General features: G+C 40.3%; 1 protein-coding gene across 4 annotated transcripts in view; it reads right to left on the reverse strand.

Annotated features, from left to right (window-relative positions):
- The window catches only part of rhobtb3 (Rho related BTB domain containing 3), a 72,871-nt gene that overhangs the window by 3,359 nt on the left and 47,086 nt on the right, over positions 1 to 22,426 (reverse strand). For 2 of the 4 annotated variants that reach the window (XM_052020141.1, XM_052020140.1), the window contains exons 6-11: positions 17,438 to 17,800; positions 15,906 to 16,018; positions 13,216 to 13,342; positions 8,498 to 8,671; positions 6,964 to 7,130; positions 2,866 to 2,962 (exon numbers count right to left, since the gene is read on the reverse strand). In XM_052020141.1, the coding sequence (XP_051876101.1) occupies positions 2,866 to 2,962; positions 6,964 to 7,130; positions 8,498 to 8,671; positions 13,216 to 13,342; positions 15,906 to 16,018; positions 17,438 to 17,800 (1,041 nt within the window). Of the gene's footprint in view, positions 1 to 2,865; positions 2,963 to 6,963; positions 7,131 to 8,497; positions 8,672 to 13,215; positions 13,343 to 15,905; positions 16,019 to 17,437; positions 17,801 to 22,426 lie in introns of those variants that run through there. The other 2 variants (XM_052020145.1, XM_052020144.1) reach the window with 2 other exon arrangements.

Raw genomic sequence — 22,426 nt, forward strand, 5'->3', positions numbered from 1 at the left:
AGTGTCTCTTTAATCCTATAGACTTTAATTTTGCTTTAAGGGGAATTGTATGAGGCATTGTCAAACACCCTTTGTTAGTCCACTTGTGCATTAAACTGATTACCCTTATCATCTCTCTCAATATTGTTTGGTTGTCCACTGTATTATCAACTTTATATTTGTCATAAGCCTTTTTCTGTCTCATTTTAATCTCTATCTCTAGCCATCACAGATGCCTGAGGTTTGGATGCTTTCATTTCTCCTTCATGGGAATATGTCAACTCTGTTCCAGAGCTATCTTTTCTTAGAAGCCTTTTAATATTCTAATTATACTTCTGCTTAGCAATTTTTAATTCCGATCCAACTGGGTTAGATTTCATTTCTCCTCATCGGAATTACATTCCTCCTATTTTTATGCTTTTTTTTGCTTAGAATTGTGGCCCATTTGCACATGTTTTTTACGTACAATCACTGGCATGTGCAAATTGTTTTTAAAAAGATGATTTACACATGCTGGGGAATCCTTTTAACTTGGGTTCTAAAGAAGATTGGCACATGCAATGAAGTCATCTGGTGCACAACGTGTACTGCTGCAATTACTGACAGAAATGGAATTGTTAAAGGTACCTCATACGACCTAGTTGTCCCAATCCCAGCAGACTTACAAAGAGATGTGAATTAAAAGGCTCTTTACCATTCTCTCTGCATCTGTCGGTTTTCATTGGTCAGCATATCTCACACATCATTGTTGAGCATTCCATCACTTATTGCAGGGAAATCATGTTTGACCAATCCATTTGAGTTCTTTGAGGCTATAAACTAGTAGATTAAATAAGTAGATGCGGTGTGTTTAAATTTGCAGATGTTCAATGAAGTCCCATGTAGGAAGTTAGCGCACGTGGAGTTGGGGTAACGTACTGACATGGACTGAGCACTGGTCAGCTATTTTAAGACTCTGACCTCCTTCTCATGCTTCATTCAGACACTGGTGCGCCACTGGCAGTCTTTGGAGGCGGCTGCATGAACTGAGCAGGCAGAAAACAAAGAAGTGGGATTAAAGGAATCCACACAGGCTGACATGCTCTGAGTAGTGAGGTAAATCCAAGATTGGTGCTCAGGTCCCAGCTATTCACAATACATATTAATGATTTGGCTGAGAGGGGCTGATAATAGAAACTAAATTGGATTGTGAATAGTAAGGAGGATGTAAGGAATTGGAAAAGCTAAGGCGAGAACAAGAAAGATAGAATAGAATGTAGAAAATGTCTGAAAATCCACTTGGGTTCTCAAAACAAAAATATAGTTATCTTTTTAACTGGTGACAAATTGGGAAGTGGTCATGTTCAAAGGATCCTTGGTGTCCTTGTATACAAGTCATAGGAGTTCTTTGAAGAAGTAACTTGTGTTGAGGATAAAGAACTATTGGTGAATTTCCAGAAGTTATTTAATAAAATGCCGCATCAAAGGTCATTGCAGAAAAATAAAATTAATGTTGCAAGAGGTAACATGTCAGCATGGTTAGAAGATAGACAGGAAACAGGAAAAGCATAAAGGGATCATATTCCGACTGGCAAGTTGTGATGAACGCAGCTTCATCTTTTTCAAATTTTACATAATTAACTTGGATGATGCAGAGATAGATGAGAAAGCAAGTTAAAAAGCTGCCGCTATTTTAAGACTCTGACCTCCTTCTCATGCTTCATTCAGACATTGATGGGCCAGTGGCAGTCTTTGGAGGCAGCTGCATCACTTCATTCCCCCTCTTTGTACCAATTCTCTGCTGCTGACAGTATATTGGGGTCCCATACACTTGTGCTTGCAGTTCGCCTTGCTAATTTACAATGCTACATTGTGTTTATGCACAAGTACTTCAAAACCATTTTAAGCTATCTGGTATATGTCCTTGTTTGATCCTTCCTTTTTCTGAAATCTTAATTTTTATCCTTGCACTGCCAAATTTAAAGCCTCAATACAATTTTAATTAAGTTCTCTGCAAGGAGGTTAGTCCCTCCTCTCGGATAGGTAATTTGTGTCTCAGAGCTATTTAACGAAGTTTGTGGAGGAAATGATGAATTTCTCAAGTTGTTAACTGTTTATGCCGGACATGGATAGGTTGAGCGAGCTAGGGCTTTTCTCTTTGGAGAGAAGGAGGATGAGAGGTGACTTGATAGAGGTCTACAAGATGATAAGAGGCATAGATCGAGTGGACAGTCAGAGATTTTTTCCCAGGGCGACAATGGCTAACACAAGGGGGCATAATTTTAAGGTGATTGGAGGAAGATATAAGGGGAATGTCAGGGGTGAGTTTTTTTTACACAGAGAGTGTTGGGTGCGTGGAACGCACTGCCGGCAGAGGTTGTGGGGGCAAATACATTAGGGACATTTAAAAGACTCTTAGATAGACACATGAATGATAGAAAAATAGGGGCTATGTGGGGGGGAAGGGTTAGATAGATCTTACAGCAGGATAAAATGTCGGCACAACATTGTGGGCCAAAGGGGCTGTACTGTGCTGTAGTGTTCTATGTTCTATGGGCAAACAAGGATTGAGAATTGGAAACAGAAGCACAAAATATTTAGAATACCAGTGAAGAAGGAAGGTCATAGAAATGATATTTTGCTTTGATAGAAAGGCTGTTGAATAGTTTTGGTAAAAACTGAAGGAAAGCAGGGAAACGCTTTCCCCACTTTGGAAAGAAGATGTTGAAAATAATTGGTGCAGAACCTTAACAGAGGTGGATGTGGTCTTTATGGCAACAATACCATGCCAAGAGGAAAGCTGACTTACCTCACAGTAAGTGAAGAAGAATGAATCCTTACAGAGATGTAAAACTGTTTGTTTTCCTTGTGGCTACGCTGCAATGTTCATGTAAATATAACACTTACCAGAAAGCTCCTGAAATTCCAGCTTCTGACTGAAGATGAGGTAGTTGCTGGCAATGAAATGCAGTAACCAGGTAGACAATCTGGTCGCGTTGTGGAACTGAAAATTAAGTATTTCAGATTAAAATGCAGCACAAAAATTGTTTCCATTGTAATCTTGAAATGGCCAGAGTAATCAAGTTGTAGTATGTGGGCTGTCCATTGCAAACAAAAATGGTCTTCCTTAAAGTATGTGAACAGAAATGGGCAAAAGTCCATAGCAAACTCATCCAGAAATTTGATGTTGGAGTAAAACTAGCAATGAGAATTGGTCACAAGATATAGAAACCCCACGTGCCTTTTCTACAGCAATGGATATGCATGTTTTCTATGTTTTACTCTTTTGGTCATATTGTGACATTGACCAGTTTACCCTCTAGCTGACAATGTGCAGACTGGGAAGCTCATTGACTTTATGTATGTTCCAATCTCTATAATGGCCTGGATTGTACTCTTCTTCTGCTGTAGAGAGAACTGCAGGGTGACAGCGTTGTGCAGGTCACTGTATTCTTGACATCTGTGAACAGCAACACTGAAATGTGGAACACACATGGAAATCAGATGTCAGCTCCCACTCCGCTGCTGGACTCAGCAATGAGCCCAGAGGGTAGAGCTTGGTTGTGCTGAGCTGTGGGGTCGGAAGCTCTTTCTAGGTGGCTCTTCAGTTGTACAACAGCCCCAGCTGCTCAATGGAATGTGGTTCATTTCTTTGCCTGGTGCTACTGACTTGAATGGAAAAGCAAAGCAAGGGTAAATGGTTTATTTTGTTGCCTTATTTGTTTAATATTATTGTTTTTGATTAATTTATATCAGTTAGTTGGGCTTTAAGTAATTTTTAAAAAAATAATATTTATTTACTTAATTCTATTTCAACTATTTTTAAATGTTACTGATTATCAGAGACCTTCTCAAACAGCTTAAAAGACCTTTGTTAGCATGAGCAGTCAAAATGCCACTAGGGTATCCCAAAGGTAGGCCCTTAAGATCTGCCACCTGAAGCACTACTCTGCTTAATGGGACAATTCCAACTCAATCAAATCCATGGGACCACAGAAGGTAGGTGCACCATGAGGAATGCATGGGGGTGAATGCAGGAGATGGCCCGTGCCAGACACAATATTGCCTAATATAGCTTATGGAGACACTCACTGTTTTGCTCAAAGGTTTGCCTCTGCTAACCTACATATAATTTATCAAATATTTCATACAAACATGAAAATACATGCACTGTCATATACATTGTTTTTTATTTTCGATCAATTATGTATTCCTCTAATGCTACCTACTGGAAAAATGCACATGATTTACCTCAATTCCTCTTCTGCTCTCATTCCATGATCTTATGTCACACGCCTTTGAATGGATTTCCAAAAGTAAAATGAAAGCCACTACCTCACCTTATACTGGCTATCTGTTTGCCTTTTAGTAACCGTTGTAACTAAAATGGTCTAAATATCTACCATCTCTTTATGCACCTTCCAATTCTACTCTTCTGGATCAATGTTAAGAAAAAAGATGGAAGTCATTATTTTTCAGTATATATCAAAATTAACAATTTTTTTAAAAATTATAAAAGGTGGATGGAGAACTTGGGTACAAGAGTTGCCATACAGCAGACTGCAACAATATTGCAGTCAAAGAAACTTCTAATACAAGAAGAAACTACAATGTGGACTTTTAAGTTTTGCACCACAGCAAAGTCACTAATGTGTATATGTTACCTGTTATAGAAATTTTCATATTGGATTATACTGGATCAAGTGATCAGCACCTTCTCAAGGGCAATTAGAAACACACAATAAATGCTGCCATTGCTGGCCACATCCACAATCTGCAGTGCAGTTTTGTGCCCAACTAATAAGATAAAACTCATTCCAGTCTTAAGTTGACAACACACAAAAAGCTGGAGGAACTCAGTGGGCCAGGCAGCATCTATGGAGGGAAATGGACAGTCGATATTTAAGGTAAGACCATTCATCTAGACTAAAAGATAGAGGAGAGAGAGCCGGTATAAAAATGTGAAGGGAAGGGGAGGGGCAGGAGCTGGTGTTGGTGATAGGCAGATGGAGGAGGGGAGAGTGGGAATAGGGTCAGAAACTGGGAGGCGTTGGGTGGAAGTGACAATGGGCCAAAGATGATGGAAACTGATAGGTAGACACTGTTTACTATATATCAAACTTGAAGCTAAAGTGCCCTTCGTGGGTCACTAATTTTGATGGGAAGCACTGATCTTGTTCTAGTCACTATAATTATTAGCATTAATTTTAGCAGCCTGTAGTGAATATTTTCTTCAATGTGACAACATTAATTTTCAGGCAACCACATTTATAATTCATTGAAGAAGAATAACTAATGAATGGAAACAGCATCTATGCAAGCTCTGAAGATGCCGCTTTACAGTGTAGATATTCTTCATTTCTGCTCATGTACTACACAAGGCTCTATTAGCAACTGGGTTATGTTAACCTACTGTTCTCACATCATCTAGAGGTGGTGCACAGGTGTGTCAAACAATGATATGGAAAGTGCTACTGCACTGTTAAGGTAATAACGCACCAACGTTATTATCTTTTCCTTCCCCTCCGTTGTCAGATTTCTGAACAGTCCATGAACCCATGAACACTACCTTGTTATTCTTCTTTGCAGTATTTATTTATTTGTGTAGCTTATAGTAATTTTTATGTCTTTATGTCTTGCACTGTACTGCTATTGCAAAACAACAAATTTCACGACATATGTCAGTGATAATAATTCTGATTCTGACATTTTAAAATTGATTACACTTTAGTGCCTTGGTTGGACTACTTGTCAGCACCAATATTCTGGAGATCCTGTCCATCCTTAAGGGTGGCACTTGAATCTAATTTCTGGCAAACTTTTGTTTCAAAACGCCAGGACTAATAATCCTATTAATATTGTGAATTATTACACATATTAAAGTAAACTAGAGAGCTAATGCATGCCCACCAGTTTTTTCGGTCTCTGCTAAGGCAAAAACATCCCATTCTATCAAACCAATGAGTAAAAACTGAAAACTGTCGATTAATTTATAAGGGGCATAATATGCAGAAATAGGGGAATGCATTGTGATATTCTGAGGCCATCTTTATGAGGCTCTGTCATTTGCATGGAGCCTCACTAGTTTTGGCTGTGCATTGGAAAATTGGGTGCATGGCTGAATTATTCCATGGAGGTTGTAAAGGTATTTTATAAATTACATTGTTCATTTTTACCAATAATTGAAGAGATGCTACCTACTTGTCAACAATCGTGGGACAGCCAGCTCACACAGGTTCCATGACAGAGAATTACAGTTGTACTATTACAACCAAAAATCACATTTCAATGCTTTTTTTTACTAAGCTATTCACATTCCTTGATTTTGTTAACTTTTTTTCTATTAATAGTTTGTTATCCTTATCTCTCCCTTTCATCTTATAATGTAATATGATAATATTAATATAATAAAAAAGTGTTTCTTTGGAAGGGTTTTGATTATTGCCTTGACTCCAATGAAGAAGGCAAGTCCATGTGCAGTCAACAAAAGTAGGTGCATTGACCTTCCACAGTCATCACCAGTCGCTGCAATATAGTTGTGTTTCACCATCCAAGTCAAATTTCTGCCCCACTTTTTCAAATTCAGTTAAACATTGTTAATATAATTTTGTGCAATTTATGATGTTTGACCAAGTTATTGAAGTATTCTTAATTTTAGCAAAAAAAAATGTAAATGGATTGTTTCCTGATGCTGGTCTAATGTATTAATAATTCAAAATATTTTTTGATTAAAAATTGCAAATTTTTCAATAAATTGTTTAACCATCTTAAAGTACACAACAATTGTATTGACAGTGCTTAATTATGAGATTGTGAGATTCAGCATAGAACATGATTTTTCTTGTCAATCAAAATAGCAAAATATATGCGTTACCTGAACTGAAAATCAATATGCTTTTTAGAGTTCTATAAGGCCAAAATGAATTTAAATGATACTAATTTTTCAAAGATACATTACTGCTGTAAATGGCAGAAACACTTCATTATCTGAACATGCTGGTTTACCTTTGCCTTGTTAAACAAGTTGACAATGCTGAGGTTAGTTGATATGAGCTCTCTGCTGGGCATGCTCTGTAACTGTGTCACAATGTACGCCTCACATATCTGCTGCAGCCGATGTATTTGATACATCTCAGCGCATATTAGTAGAGCCATCGCTTGGAGAATGCTGGCTAGACAAAGAAGTTGAACACATAAGCACCTTTCTTTAAAAAAATAATCATTGTACACAAGCTTGACATATTTGAACAGGTCCTATCACTTCTGTCAATCTAGATTTCTTATCACAGTGATGCTGTAGCTCCCAACTGCTAGGTACAAATGATGTGCAGTTGGAGTACTCAGAGCGAAAAGCTGCAGCACATGTTGTAGATGTGACACACTGCAGCCACAGTGTGCTGGGGTGAAGGCAGGGAACGGTTGAGGTGGTTGATGGGCACATTCGAGGAGCTATTTGGCCTTGGATGGTGTCACGCTTCTCAAGCGTTGTTTGAGTTTCAGTCATCCAGGCAAATGGAGAGTATAAGAAGTTTATTATTCACATGTACATCGAAACACACAGTGAAATGCGTCTTTTTGCATTACTGAAAATGTGCTGGGGGCAGCCCGCAAGTGTCGCCACGCTTCCGGCACCAACATAGTTTATCCACAGTTCCTAACCCGTACATCTTTGGAATGTGGGAGGAAACTGAAGCACCTGGAGGAAACCCAGGCACACACACAGGGAGAACGTACAGACTCCTTACAGACAGCAGCGGGAATTGAACCCAGGTCGCTGGCGCTGTAATAGCGTTACGCTAACCGCTACACTACTGTGCTGTATAGTACCGTACAGTAACACTTCTGACTGGTGCTTTGTATATGATGAAATGCTTTCAGAAGTCATGGGTTGAATCATTTGCCGCAGAGTACTTGGCCTCAGACCTGCCATTAGGTCACAGTTTTTCTGTGTCTGGTCCAGTTACACTTCCGGTTAAGTATTACCACAGGTGGAGAAACTTGGCAAAGGTAATGTTTTTGAACATGAAGGGTAGTTGGTTAAACTCTTTCCTGTTGGAGATGGTCATTTCTTTGCACTTGTGTAGTGCCACATATCAGCCTCAGCCTGACTGGTGCCTGGGTCTTGCCGCACCCGCTCATGGGCTGCTTTATTTTCTGAGGAGCTGTGAATGGAATCAAACATTGACTAATCATCAATGGACATTACAAGTTCGGACCTCGCATTGGAAGAAAGGTTATTGAAGATGCAACTAAGGATAGTCGGCTCTGTTACACTGCTCTGAGAAACTACTGATCAAGGTCTAGGGCCACAGATTATACAATAACCACAATTGCCTTCCTTTATTTGATGCTTGACTCCAGCCAGTGGAGAGAATCCCCTTGATTCAATTAGTTTGACCAGAGTTCCTTGAAAGCCCATGAATTGTTTAGATCTCAAGTGCAGATACTTTCACCTCAGCTTAAATGGTGAAGTTTGAAAACATCTTGACTATTACTTTTGCAGATTGCTCCCTCTACCTCTACAAAATTAGTTCCTCACCTGTGCAGCATGAATCAGTATACAGGTACTCCAAGAAAGAGAGGAAGGTTTCCTTGGAAACCCCATGAATAGGAACATGACACGCTCTTGTTTCAGCATAGTTTCCGCTAAACATTGCAGCCATTACCTCACAACGGGCCACCAATACTGCTTTATGAGCATATATAGAAATACCTTGAGAAAAAGAAAAAGGGAATGTTATTTCATTTGCTTTGATGCCACAAATGATACAAATATTTCTGATTTCTCATGGATAAAGACAACCAAACCATAAAATTAGAGCAATCAAAATGTTTCACCTTAAGGAAGATTGCTTTTCACAATATATATTTTCAAGTAATAGCTTTCCATGTGCATTACATTTGACATTTTTGTGGAGTATTTCTGGATTTAAGACAGGTGATGTTCCCTGGTTTCAAATGAGAAGTGTGAGTTGAAATAAGAAAGTTAAGATAAAGCTTTTGCAGCATATTTAATAGAGAAGATAATAACCTTGATGGGAAATGCTGAACCAATGGGAGAGATCTCCTAAAATGGAAAAGTAATCTAACAATCAATGCAGACTAGTATTAGCCAAGGCAAAACAGCTGCCTTTCTTTATATAATAGTCTTCACTGGGGCTTCAAGCAGAGAGAAAATGCAATACTTGGAATAGAGGCTTCAATCCTTTCATGCTCCAAATTCTGAAGTTAAATTATATTTTTCTATTTCAGTAAGCAAACTTTCATGTTGACAAAATGGCCATGAAATGCATTGCTAGAAATCCTAAATGAGCACAATTATAAAATCACAATAATGTCATTTTATAGACTGATCCAAACAACATTAGTTATGGCACTGAAAAAGTACATTGCTTTGGTGTTTACCAAGAAAACTAGCTTTGTCAAAACCATTGTAAATAAGATGTTTGTCATGATGCCAGATGAGATGAGATAAAAATAGATAAAGGGGAGATACTAGTAAGGCCAAAAGTAATGTGGATCAGCTAGTAATGACTGCTTTTTAAAGATGCTTGTACAATTTTTGGATCATCCAAAGTCTTGTTTGTTACAAAAAAAGATTATCATTGTTTGATTTCACCATGTAATTCTATACAGAAACCAACATTGTTCCTATCCCCACCAAAGTATAGCAACTTCTCACAGCTGCTGGCATTTGGTTTAGCAGCTGCAATTATTGGAGCAACACACACAAAATGCTGGAGGAATTCAGCAGGTCAGGGATCCTGATGAAGGGTCTCGACCAGAAACGACTGTTTATTTCTCTCCATAGATGCTGCCTGACCCGCTGAGTCCCTCCAGCATTTTGTGCGTGTGTGTGTTGCTCCAGATTCCAGCATCTGCAGAATCTCTTGTGTCGCAATTACTGGAGCCAGTTTGTACAGAGATATGCCACATTGCAAGCAATACTTCTAGCTACTGGGAGCATTTCTTTTGAATAAATGGTTGCTACAAGAATGAGAGGGGAGTTGGAAAGGGCTCCCAGGGAGTCAGAGAACCAAGACAGGCTCGAGAAGAACAGCGTCCACAGGAGGCATGTTTTGTTCATGGGGTCACCAGGAGTACCATAAGGGCTAGAGCCTGGAAGGAGGTTGCCAGGGAGATCGCTATAAAGTCATGAATGTCTGCACTTTGGGGAAGTCTGCAATGAAGGCAAATCCTCATGCCTGTTCTGCATGCTGTTGTGGGCTAAAGGAAAATTAAGTAAAGTCTTGTTGGTTTAAATGAGTTCATTAGTGTAGCAGTGAGCAGCAAAGCATGAGATTTGACAGAGATCATTGGCAGCAACTAGGAAGATGAAAGGACCATAACCTAGACTCCACAGGCAATGATCCAGGCGCATGCATGTTTTCCTATACTTGCGTCCCAGGCAGTCACAAGTCTAAACGAGGACAAGAAATGCAGCTTGAGTGCTGGCCTTTAAATAGCGTGGTTTCTGGAGAAACAGAATAATTAAAACTTGATTGTGTTGTGAATAATAAAGAACTGTTTTTTAAAATCAGGTTGAAAAACTCTTTGAAGTGAATTTTGCAGATTGCATGACTGTTGATGTCATTTGGTGGAGTTGTACACTGGAAGAAAAGTGCTCGGGCAAACGACAATCCTGCTGAAAGGTTAGGATTTGAATTCCTGAAGGGCACTGAAACATCTGGAAAGGGTACACAAAATTGTTGTGCTCCGGGCTAAGCTGATTTTCATCTGCAATATTGCAGGAATAAATTTCCAGCTTGGTATGTCCACTAGTCCAAATGGGATGCACCCTGACTTAGGTAAACAAGATAAGTAAGGATAGAGATTCCAAGGTGCTCATCCAAACCTCCTTAGATACAGGAGTTGTACCAGATGACTGGAGGATTCCATGACTTACCCCATTGCTCAAAAAAGTTAGATAAAGGTAAGACTGGCAATTAATGTAAGTTAATGTAACATGGCAGCAAGGAAATTTCTGCATTAATAAAGGAGAACAGTAACGATTTGTTCCATGCAGATCGTGTTTTACTAACTCAGGGGAGTTTTTTGATAATAGGGTGCATGTAGGAAGTGCAGCTGATACTGTGTATAGGGACTTTGAGAAAGCACTTTACAAGTTGGCATATAAACAGGAAAAGCTGATGGACATGGAATATAGTGGGGAGTAGCAGCATTCATGCAAAACAGGCATGGCATAATAGACAAACGTGTAATGGTGATGACTGGTCTTTTGAATAGGAGGAGGAAATAATGTTCTCTTAGTTCAGTAGCATTACTGACCTTTGCTATTTTCAATATATATGAATAAATGGAACTTGGGAATACCCAGTATAATGTTGACATTTACATATGACATCAAACATGAAATTATAGTAAACAACATCAAAGATAATAGATTTCAGGTATACATAGAGACACTGGTAGAATGTGGCAGATGAAATTTAACACAGAGATCATACGTTTTGGAATGAAGATTAAGGAGAGGCATTAAAAGCTAAATGGTACAAATTTAAGGGAGGTGCAAGAGGGAAGAATGAAGATGTCTTTGAAGGTGGCAGGATTGGTTAACAAAGCTGTTCATTCCCCAGATGGGATGCCAGTATTTACAAATACTGGCATAGAGTGCAAAACGTGGCCTATCTAAAGCAGTAGTTTGGCACTTACTGGAGTATTGTATCATCCTGACAACTTTGAAAGCCTTGGAGGGAGCGCAGAACAGGTTTACTAGAATGGTGCCAGTTTGATTTTTCTAAAATCATGAAGTGTATACAAAGAATAAATAAAGAGAAACTGTTCACAATGGCATTGATATAAATAGATGATAAATAAACAGAGGAGAGATGAGGAAATACTTCTGAGGAAGGGTCACTGACCCAAAATATTGACTGGTTTCTCTTTCCACAGATGTTGAATGACCCAGTGAGTTCTTCCAGCATTTTTGCTTTTGGTTCAGATTCCAGCATCTGCAGTTTTATTTATTTTTCTTTACTGTGGAAATACTTTCTTATGCATTAATCATTAGCTGAACGGTTCCCTTATACGACAACATGGACTCTGACCTCATGATCTACCTTGTTGTGACCTTGCACCTTATTGCACTGCACTTTCTCTGTAGCTGTGACACTTTACTCTGTACTGTTATTGTTTTTACCTGTACTACATCAATGAATGTACTAACTCAATGTAACTGCACTGTGTAATGAATTGATCTGTACGATCGGTATGCAAGACAAGCTTTTCGCTGTACCTCAGTACAAGTGACAATAATAAACCAACATCAATACCAATACTAATTGGAATGCACTGCTTGAGAGAGTGGTGGGGAGGGGAATCAGGGAGGGTTGATTCAAATTTAAAAGCATCTTTGAAGAGGAAAGTGCTTGAAGGGAATAATATTGTGAATGAGTCAGGGAGAGAGCTTAACTTGATGGCTCTTTGAAAGAGTTCTTCTAGCATGGTGGAATGACTGCCTGATTCTGTCCTAATGAACGATGGCATTTGATGGAGCTATAAACTGCCTTCCACTTCCAGCATCATAAGGTATTCCTTACAAAATTCTCCAAGATAAAGAAAAAAAACTACATTAAAGAACAGAAGTTATTTTGTAGTTTCAATCAAAGCTATGAAAAAGACATTAATATTTAGTTCCCTGCTGTGACAAATGTTTCCAGAGAGATGAGATTTAAAAAAAAGTTATGCACAATGTTCTGCAGCAATGCTGGCCATTATACAGTGAGAAATAGGGTATGACAAATACTAACACCATTAAATTACTGGTGTTTGTATCTGCCATAGTTATTCCTAATTTATTCCTAATCCTAATCTCATAAAGTGCTTCCTTAATATATCCCAAAGTAATGTTTTATATTTGCTGTTTCCTAGGATATAATTGCTGTGATTTGAAGGATTTCTTTACTATGTAAAGAGCAGTATTAGGAACATTACAAACCAAGACTAAATAATGCATTTCCACAGAGCATCAACATCTTTACTTCTTCTGCGAACAAAGAAAGCTATACTAACGATGGAAAATCCTGGAGATATTCAGCATGTCAGGCAGCATCAGAATCAGGTTTATTATCACTGACATATGTCGTGAAATTTGTTGTTTTGCGGCAGCAGTACAGTGCAGGACATAAAAATTACTAAAATTTACATCTGCAAGAAACCATGAAAACATTTTGGGTCAAGGACCCTTAATCTGCGGAATTTCATTTGCAGTTATTTGCTTTTCAAAGAAATCTATACCTTGTACTTTAAAGATGACATCAGCTAAGTCAGGGTTTTTGAGGAAAAGACTTAAAGAAGAACAGCAGCTTTGAGACTGTTCTGTTCTTTTTGATGTTTGGTGGTCGATTGCACTGGAATAAAATATCTGAAAGATATGAAAAAGGATACTGGATAATTTGTTTTAATCATTTGCACTTTCCCAAATAGCTCCTAATACGGCAAATTCAGTTTTCAAAACATGTTTTTTTATATGTTTTGTTTAAGGATTCCACCAAAATGCAACAAACTTAAGACAGAATTACATAGAAGTTCCATATATGTGTCATTGTAGAACACTGAATATTGTTTTCCTGCTCCAGTGTACAGCTATTTGGGAGTTTATTCACTGCAATCTGCTCAACAAAGAGAGCTGACACATTCTTACCATTTTAAATTCAAACAGAGCAATATCAAGGCCAATGCTTCAATAGTTGCATTTATCAATTCAAAGTCTGCAGATCATTATCATAAGAGTAGTTCCTTTTGAAAGTATCAATGTATCATGATGAAGATACTTGTTTTAAATGGGAACATTAATAAACTATTGGTTTCCATCCAGTTTGTGATTATGAAACACTGAATGGAAGTTAAAGTGATACAATTGTGTCTATTGTGTGAGCTTACACAACTGAAAAACCATTACCAGTACATTTTGCTGAACATGCAGACTTTAATGGGTAACTCTTATACCAAAAAAGCATTTATCGACTTTTGTTTAGAAGAGGGAGAATGACCAAATTATCTTGCACTGTAAATTATGCAGAAAATCATTACATTGTCCCCTTCTGCTGACATTATGGTGCACAGTGTGTCACATGTGTAACTTACCCTGTGTCTTTACATGAAGTACATTAACAAATGAGGAAACTTTCCCTACTAGTTTCATTAGCTAGAATCCCCTGAAATTGAAAAGTTGAAGCATTCTGGATGATAATAAATCATTTGAACATTGCAAGAAACAATTGCATATCTGAAAAGTTCATGAAAAAGTCTGCTAAGGCTTTCTAAATTTAACACAAATATTTTGCAATCAATAGCAAAGCAGATTTTCCTCGGTGTCCACCCAGGAAAATGTTTAGTTGCTCTTTGTACTTGCCCACTCCCTTCAACAATTTCAGAAATTTGGGAACGCAGGCACTTTGTTCTGCAACAGTTTCTTACTATTTAGAAGATAGTTGGATTTTTTTTGATGCAAAGGGATGAAAATGCCCACTGCTGATTTACAGCGGCAGCCATCACAGATACTGAGTATTCCACTGCAAGAATACCTGTACACCTCACTATTGTATCTGGGAGCCTGATCTAAAACTGACTATCGTGGTGCAGGTATTTCTGAAGGCAGAGGAATCCAGCAGGGAACAGAAGCAGGAGCAGCCTTTGCAGCATTCCTGGTAGGCAGGAAAAGCAGTAGTAGTCCCTCTCTCCTCCTGATCTCAGCCTCCTGATTGCAGCCTCAATATCCTCCCTCCTGACCATGCGCTCTCTCTCTCCCCCCTTCCCTGAGTAAACTGCTCTCTCTCCTCCTCCCATTTGTAAGTGTTCCCTCTCCATCCAGATTGCTTTTTTCTCTTCATGCTGCCAGTCATGTTCTTCCCCTCCCAATGCAGCCAATCATGTTCTTCCCCTCACAATGCAGCCAATCATGCTCTTCCCCTCCATACAGCCAATCATGTTCTTCCCTTCCATACAGCCAATCATGTTCTTCCCCTCCCAATGCAGCCAATCATGCTCTTCCCCTCCATACAGCCAATCATGCTCTTCCCCTCCCAATGCAGCCAATCATGTTCTTCCCCTCACAATGCAGCCAATCACGTTCTTCCCCTCATAATGCAGCCAATCATGTTCTTCCCTTCCCAATGCAGCCAATCGTGTTCTTCCCCTCCCCCCTCTCCTCACAATTATGCCCTCACTCTCTCATTCCTTGTCATGTTGTCTCTCTATCTCCCGTGCTAAGTGGGGCCTCTTCCCCCTCCTCTGATCACGAATTTCTCTCACAATTTCAATCACTGACTGTCCTCTCTTTCTAATTCCACTCCCAATCCGTCAAGTGTCCTGTTACTGGTTTTCTTTTCTGGCCACTAGCCGGGAAAAGGAGCTGGAAAACTGTACTGGAATTCAGATATTGGCAGAATCTGTGTCCTCGTCCTGGCCAGGAAAATATCAGGACCTGGGAGACCGGCAGCAGCTTAGATTGATTCATCCACTTCCCATCTTTTCATTCTACACACCCTCTGCGCCCTCCCCTGAAAGAAAGAAAACAGAAATAACAAGAAAAAGTGCTGGAAATGCTCAAGCAGGTCAGGGAACATCTGTAGAAAGAGGGGGGAAAAGAGGTAATGATTCAGGTCTGCAACTTTCCATCAGTAGAGGAAACAGTTAAAGGTCTTAAGTAAGCACAGAGACAACAGAAGGGGAGCAGAGAGGGAGGAAAGAACAAAAGACCTGTTCTTGGGTGGAAGGGAAGAGAGGGTAGAAAAGATGATGGTGAAAAACAAGAGAGGAATTCACGACTGTGAATATTAGAGTATTAGAATATTGAAACACACTGTTGTGGAGTAGATATAATTTTATACCACTGTTTGTACCACTAGACAATTGCTTTAAAGAATAGTAAAATAGATTAAAACTGAGACTCCCAGTTCCTGGTGATGTATTTGCTATTAACATACCTTAGTGTTGCATTTGAAGAGTAGTTTGAGTGTTTCCAGCACTTGCCTGACTTCTTCTAGGTTTTTTAACTTCTTCCAGAGGACCGATTTTAGTTCATCCCAGCTGTCAGTCCCTGGTCACAGATCAAACCTTTTTATAATTTATTGTCAAACCTAATTATAAATTGTAAAATTTAATACATTATTTTTGACTGAATTCTGAACTTTACAAATGAGACTTTATGTTAAGCTCTTATGGCTAAAAACAAAGCTCTTAAAGCAAAGTTTACTCTTATTTTTATCTTCTTGTTCTAAAGTACCAGAAACTAGTGACTCAAAACAAATTAAGCTACTACTAAATTGTTCCTAAGTCTTGGCATTGCAAGAACACTCTCTGGAATTAAGAACAAGCAATAATTTTATAGTGTGTACTAATTACTCTCCAAGCACAGGGTTCCAACAGGTTCTGCCAATCATATTCTAGTTTGGACAGCAGGTGGCCACTACACCAGCCACTCAGTTGGGAGACATATGTGAGTTAACATAGCTGAGATATGGCCTGGATGCTCAAAGTCAACTTGCAGCTTTTTCAGTGGGCACCGTTGGCTGTTTTACTGGAGGACGGGGTAGAGTGGGGGGTGGCAGGTAGAATGTGGGCCAATGCCAACATCTCCCCCAAACCTGATACTCTTCCTTTTGAGTTTACAGGTTAGTGGAGCAGGTGAAAGACCACAAAGGGCAGGAATCCCTTCAAGATATTTGAATCCACGTAATTCTCCCAGTTTAACAATTTAGTGAAAACAGTAGAACACAAATGAGGTCGTCTTGCTAACATTCTATATCATTAATCTGTTATTTGGAAGTCATACCTTAAAGTTATGTTTTTATGTTGGTAATGCAGAGTATAATATCACTTTGTGAGGTCCAAGTGAAAAATGTATTCTGCAAAATCTGGGGGTAACACTGAGACTGCACAAATTAAGTCCACTCAAGTGCACTTCAGGTATTACATCAACATCTTAATCTTGTGTAATTTTCACAAGAACAGAGTGAACATTGAGAGAGCTTGAAGAAGGGGAAAAGCATTGCACAATGGCTGGGTTTGTGAAGAAAATGCCACAGGCCAGGTGATAATGGCTATTTGTAAAGAACGTATTGGAGAACTTAAGCCAGAAGTGGAAAATCTGTTACAATGAGCAGAAGAGTTTTATTTGGCTAGACTCAGCAATAGGATAGAAGCACAAAGGGTACGGCTTGGTATTGTCATCACACAAAGAAACTTACTCTGTGCTGTATATTAATGGGAGGACCAACCTATTAGCTAAGCCTCAACCAAGTCCCAGAAATGAATAATTAGCATTCTGACCTATTGCTGGTTTCCCATTCATCCACAATTACAAGTTAATCATTTTTCTTTCAAATTTTATCCTTTGGGACTACATACAAGCTGCTCCAGAATGGCTATTCAAGAAAGTAATTTAAACAAAACAAAATTATAACTTTCTGGGATGGTAAAGCTGCATGTTAACTCTTCAGCAGTACAGGTTCTATACCTGCATAAATGAACTTCAAGACCTCTGAGAAGCAGGCACAGAGCAGTGAGTCTAAAATGATGACCCTTACTGGCTGGCTGTTATGAAGTAAAGTTTGGCTGGAGTTCAATGCAATGTCTTTTTCTATTACAAACAGATTGTGAGCAATCTTCCCAGGTAATTCTCCATGATTTCCAGGAATCTCCAGACCAAACAGTAACATGAAGACGTAGCTTGCTGTGCACAGCACAAGCTTGTGAGCCCTTGCCACCTCTTGTCCATCCTTGGAAGAAAAAACCACGTCCGTACACAGAGAGCTGTAGAAAAGGCTTAGCAAGTCACAGTGGTACCGGGATGGCTCAATCTTTAAACACGGCAGTTTGACTAGAGGAAAAACAAGAGCCACGGATCAACTTCTGTACGAGACTAAAAATATATATACTGTATGTATAATGGAAACGTATTAAGATTTTCTATTTGTTACTGACGTGAGAAGTGAACAACCTAGCAAGTATATTACTTTAAGCTAGATTCACTATGCACATACCCACTCCAAAAGTCTGTACAGTAATATTTAGTTTTTTTGAAAAAAAAATTAAGCCAAATTTCTTGGAGTAGAAACTTGGATGTAAATAAGATGCAAAAATGGGCAATTCATCACAGGTCAGACACCAAAAAATGCCTGAAAAATATTGCAGTAGATCATTTTTTCTAAGTCCCGAGCTGAAACAGACATTACGATCAGTAGAAAAGCAAATATGGAGCATAATACCTGTTTTAGGCTCTCTCTGAAAAAATGAATGTTGCAGAACTGATCAGATGTCTAGGCTCACAGAAACACAGAATGGTTACAGCGAGGATTTGCTTCTTAAGCTCAGACTGGCTGTACGTAGTAGCAATTCAGCAACCTTGCTCCCCATAGCCCTGCAAATTCTTTCCTTTCCAATATATCTCCAGCTCCCTTTTGAAGGCTGTAATTGAATTTGTCCCCAGCAGCACATTCCAGATCTTAACCAATCACTGTGAAAAAAATTCCTTGTCTTAACTTTAGTTCTTTTGCCATCACCTTCATTCAATGAACCCTAGCTCTGCAAACGGGAACAGATTTTCTCCACCTATTCTCCCTATACCAACAAACGATCCGCTGGATGAACTCAGCAGGTCGAGCAGCATCTGGGGGAGGAAAGGAAATGTCGACATTTCGGGCCAAATCACACAGACTTAATTTAACATTGCATATGTTAAACAAATTTAACACTGCATTTCTGAGTATTAAAGTTCAGCTGTCACCTCTCCACCCATTCCACCATCCTGCCAGTATCTCCTTAAAGTCTATTCTCCTCACAGTCCACTGTGCTTCTGACCTTTGCATTATCTGCCAGTTTGGAACTGGTCCCCCGAATACCCAAACGAAAGTCATTAATACATATACCCAAGAAAGCATTGGCCCAGGGGAGGTACATTGTACAATTCCAGTCTGACAAACAATCATTCACTACCACTCTCTGTTTTCTGTAATTTAGTCAATTTTCTATCCATGTTGCCATAGGCCTTTTGGGTTCCAATCTCTAAGATGCCTGTTATGTGGTATCTTATCAAATGCCTTTTGGAAGTCCATAAATTCCACATCAACTACATTTCCCTCTTTGACCTTTTCTGATAGTTCATCCTTATGATAATATGTTCACCTTTTCCTGGATGTTTCGCCACTCCACTTGACCTGCTCATTTCCCAACAATGCCATCTACCTCATTAGGCCAGAAGGACTCCTGATCAAGAAGGTTCTCCTGCACACTCCACAGAAACTGCTCCCATTCTTTACTATCCCAATCTATTTCTGGACAGTTCTTCTTACATCTCCTAACCTTAACATTCCTTCTGTCAATAATTTTAACAATTATCGTGAACACGAAACGGGGTTTGTCTTTTTCCATTCATATTGACTGGCATTGTAAAACTATTGACTAGAATCCCAATCTCTGGAAAGTGCCTTGTACTTGATGACAACCACCTCCCCCAACCCACACTTCCCATCACGCCACAGTTGATACTCTTTTCGTGTTTCTAAGGAGAGCTCCTATTAAATAATAGTGATAGGAGGAGGTGGCAGATAAATGCGTGGCTGAGAAGTTGGTGCAGGAGGGAGGGTTTTAGATTTTTGGATCATTGGGATCTCTTCTCAGGAAGGTGGGACCTGTACAGAGAGGACGGGTTACACCCGAACCAGAAGGGGGCCAATATCCTTGCGGCTAGGTTTGCTAGGGTGGTTCGGGAGGGTTTAAACTAGTTTGTGAGGGGGAAGGGAACCGGAGGAGTAGGTCAGAGGAAGAAGGGGATGGGGAAAAGTTAGATCAAACAGGTAGAGAGGCTTTGGGGAAGGAGAAGCAGAATACAGGCTATAAAAGTAGTAAGGTAGATGGACTGAAGTATGTTTACTTAAATGCAAGAAGTGTCAGGAATAAGGGAGATGAACAGAGGGCTTGGATAAGTATGGGGGACTATGATATTGTGGCTATTACTGAGACATGGCTGACGTCAGGAGAGTAGTGGATATTGAATATTCTTGGTTTTTGGTGTTTTAAGAGGGATAGGGAAGGGGGGAGAAGAGGAGGAGGGGTGGCGATACTGGTCAGGGACACTGTTACGGCTGTGGAAAGGATGGATGTTGTAGAAGGATCATCTCTAGAGTCTGTATGGGTGGAAGTAAGGAACAAGAAAGGAGCAGTTACTCTACTAGGAGTATTCTATAGGCCCCCCGGTAGCGGTAGAGATATAGAGGAGCAGATTGGCAGGCAGTGTTTGGAGACAAGCAAAAATAACAAGGTTGTTATAATGGGAGACTTCAACTTCCCAAATATAGACTGGAACCTGCTTAGTGCCAAAGGTTTAGATGGGACGGAATTTGTTAAATGTGTCCAGGAGGGATTCCTGACGCAGTACGTCGACAGGCCGACTAGAGGGAATGCCATGCTAGATCTAGTTTTAGGAAATGAACCGGGACAGGTGAAGGATCTATTGGTGGGAGAGCATTTGGGGGACAGTGACCATTGCTCCATAACCTTTAAAATTGTCATGGACAGGGACAGGTGCAGAGAGGACAAAAAGATATTTAATTGGGGAAGGGCGAACTATGAGGCTATAAGGAGAGAACTTGGGAGTGTAAAGTGGGATGTCCTTTTTGAAGGGAAATGTACCATGGAGATGTGGTCGATGTTCAGGGATCTTATGCAGGATGTTAGGGATAAATATGTCCCAGTGAGGCAGAGAAGGAATGGCAGGGTGAAGGAGCCGTGGGTGACGAGAGAGGTTGAACGACTAGTTAGGGAGAAGAAGGTAGCATACATAAGGTATAAGCAGAAAAGTTCAGACAGGGCCTGTGAGGAATATAGAGTAGCGAGGAAGGAACTTAAGAAAGGGCTGAGGAGAGCTAGAAGGGGACATGAAAAGGCATTGGCTAGTAAGGTTAAGGAAAATCCCAAGGGCTTTTTCACCTACGTGAAGGGTAGGAGGATGGCTAGGGTAAAGGTAGGTCCGATTAAAGACAAAGGTGGGAGAATGTGCCTGGAGGCGGCGGAAGTGGGAGAAGTTCTCAATGAATACTTCTCTTCGGTATTCACCAAGGAGAGGGGTCTTGAGGATGTGGAAAGAAGTGCTGGTAAGGGTAATGTTCCCGAGGTTGTAGATATCAAGAGAGGGGATGTGTTGAAGTTGTTAAATAATATCAAGACGGATAAATCTCCGGGGCCTGACGGGATTTTCCCCAGGCTGCTTTGAGAGGCGAGGGAGGAGATTGCTGAACCGCTGGTAAGGATCTTTGAGTCCTCGTTGTCCACGGGGATGGTGCTGGAGGATTGGAGGGTGGCGAATGTTGTCCCCTTGTTCAAAAAAGGTAGTAGGGATAGTCCAGGGAATTACAGACCGGTGAGCCTTACGTCTGTGGTGGGTAAGCTGTTAGAAAGGATTCTAAGGGATAGGATCTATGAACACCTGGAGAATAGTGGACTGATTAGGGACAGCCAGCATGGCTTTGTGAAGGGAAGGTCTTGCCTCACAAGCCTGATAGAGTTCTTTGAGGAGGTGACGAGGAAGATTGATGAGGGTAGTGAGATGGATGTGGTCTATATGGATTTTAGTAAGGCGTTTGATAAGGTACCTCATGGTACCTCATGGTAGGCTTCTTCAGAAGGTCAGAGGCCAAGGGATCCAGGGAAGCTTGGCTGTGTGGATTAGGAATTGGCTTGCATGTAGAAAGCAGAGGGTTGTGGTGGAAGGAGTGCCCTCGGATTGGAGGGCAGTGACTAGTGGTGTCCCGCAGGGATCGGTTCTGGGACCTCTACTTTTTGTGATATTTATAGATGACTTAGATGAGGGGGTGGAGGTCTGGGTTAGTAAGTTTGCGGACGACACTAAGATCGGCGGTGTTGTGGATAGTGTGGAGGGCTGTCGGAGCTTACAGAGGGATATTGATAGGATGCAGAGCTGGGCTGACAAGTGGCAGATGGAGTTCAATCTGGAGAAGTGTGAGGTGGTACACTTTGGAAGGACAAACTCCAGGGGAGAGTACAGGGTAAATGGCAAGGTACCTGGCAGTGTAGAGGAGCAGAGGGATCTGGGGCTTTATATTCACAGTTCACTGAAAGTTGCCTCACAGGTGGATAGAGCAGTTAAGAAGGCCTATGGGATGTTAGCTTTCATAAGTCGTGGGATTGAGTTTAAGAGCCGCGAAGTGATGATGCAGCTTTACAAAACTCTGGTTAGACCACACTTAGAGTACTGTGTTCAGTTTTGGTTGCCACATTATAGGAAGGATGTGGAGGCGTTGGAGAGGGTGCAGAGGAGATTTACCAGGATGCTGCCTGGATTAGAGCGTATGGAATATGAGCACAGGCTTAAGGTGCTAGGGCTTTATTCACTGGAAAGGAGGAGGATGAGGGGAGACATGATAGAGGTATATATTGAGAGGAATAGATTGAGTAGACAGCCAGCGCGTCCTTCCCAGGGCACTAATGC

Source organism: Pristis pectinata, chromosome 7 (genome assembly GCF_009764475.1).
Source record: "Pristis pectinata isolate sPriPec2 chromosome 7, sPriPec2.1.pri, whole genome shotgun sequence".
Lineage (NCBI taxonomy): Eukaryota > Metazoa > Chordata > Chondrichthyes > Rhinopristiformes > Pristidae > Pristis > Pristis pectinata.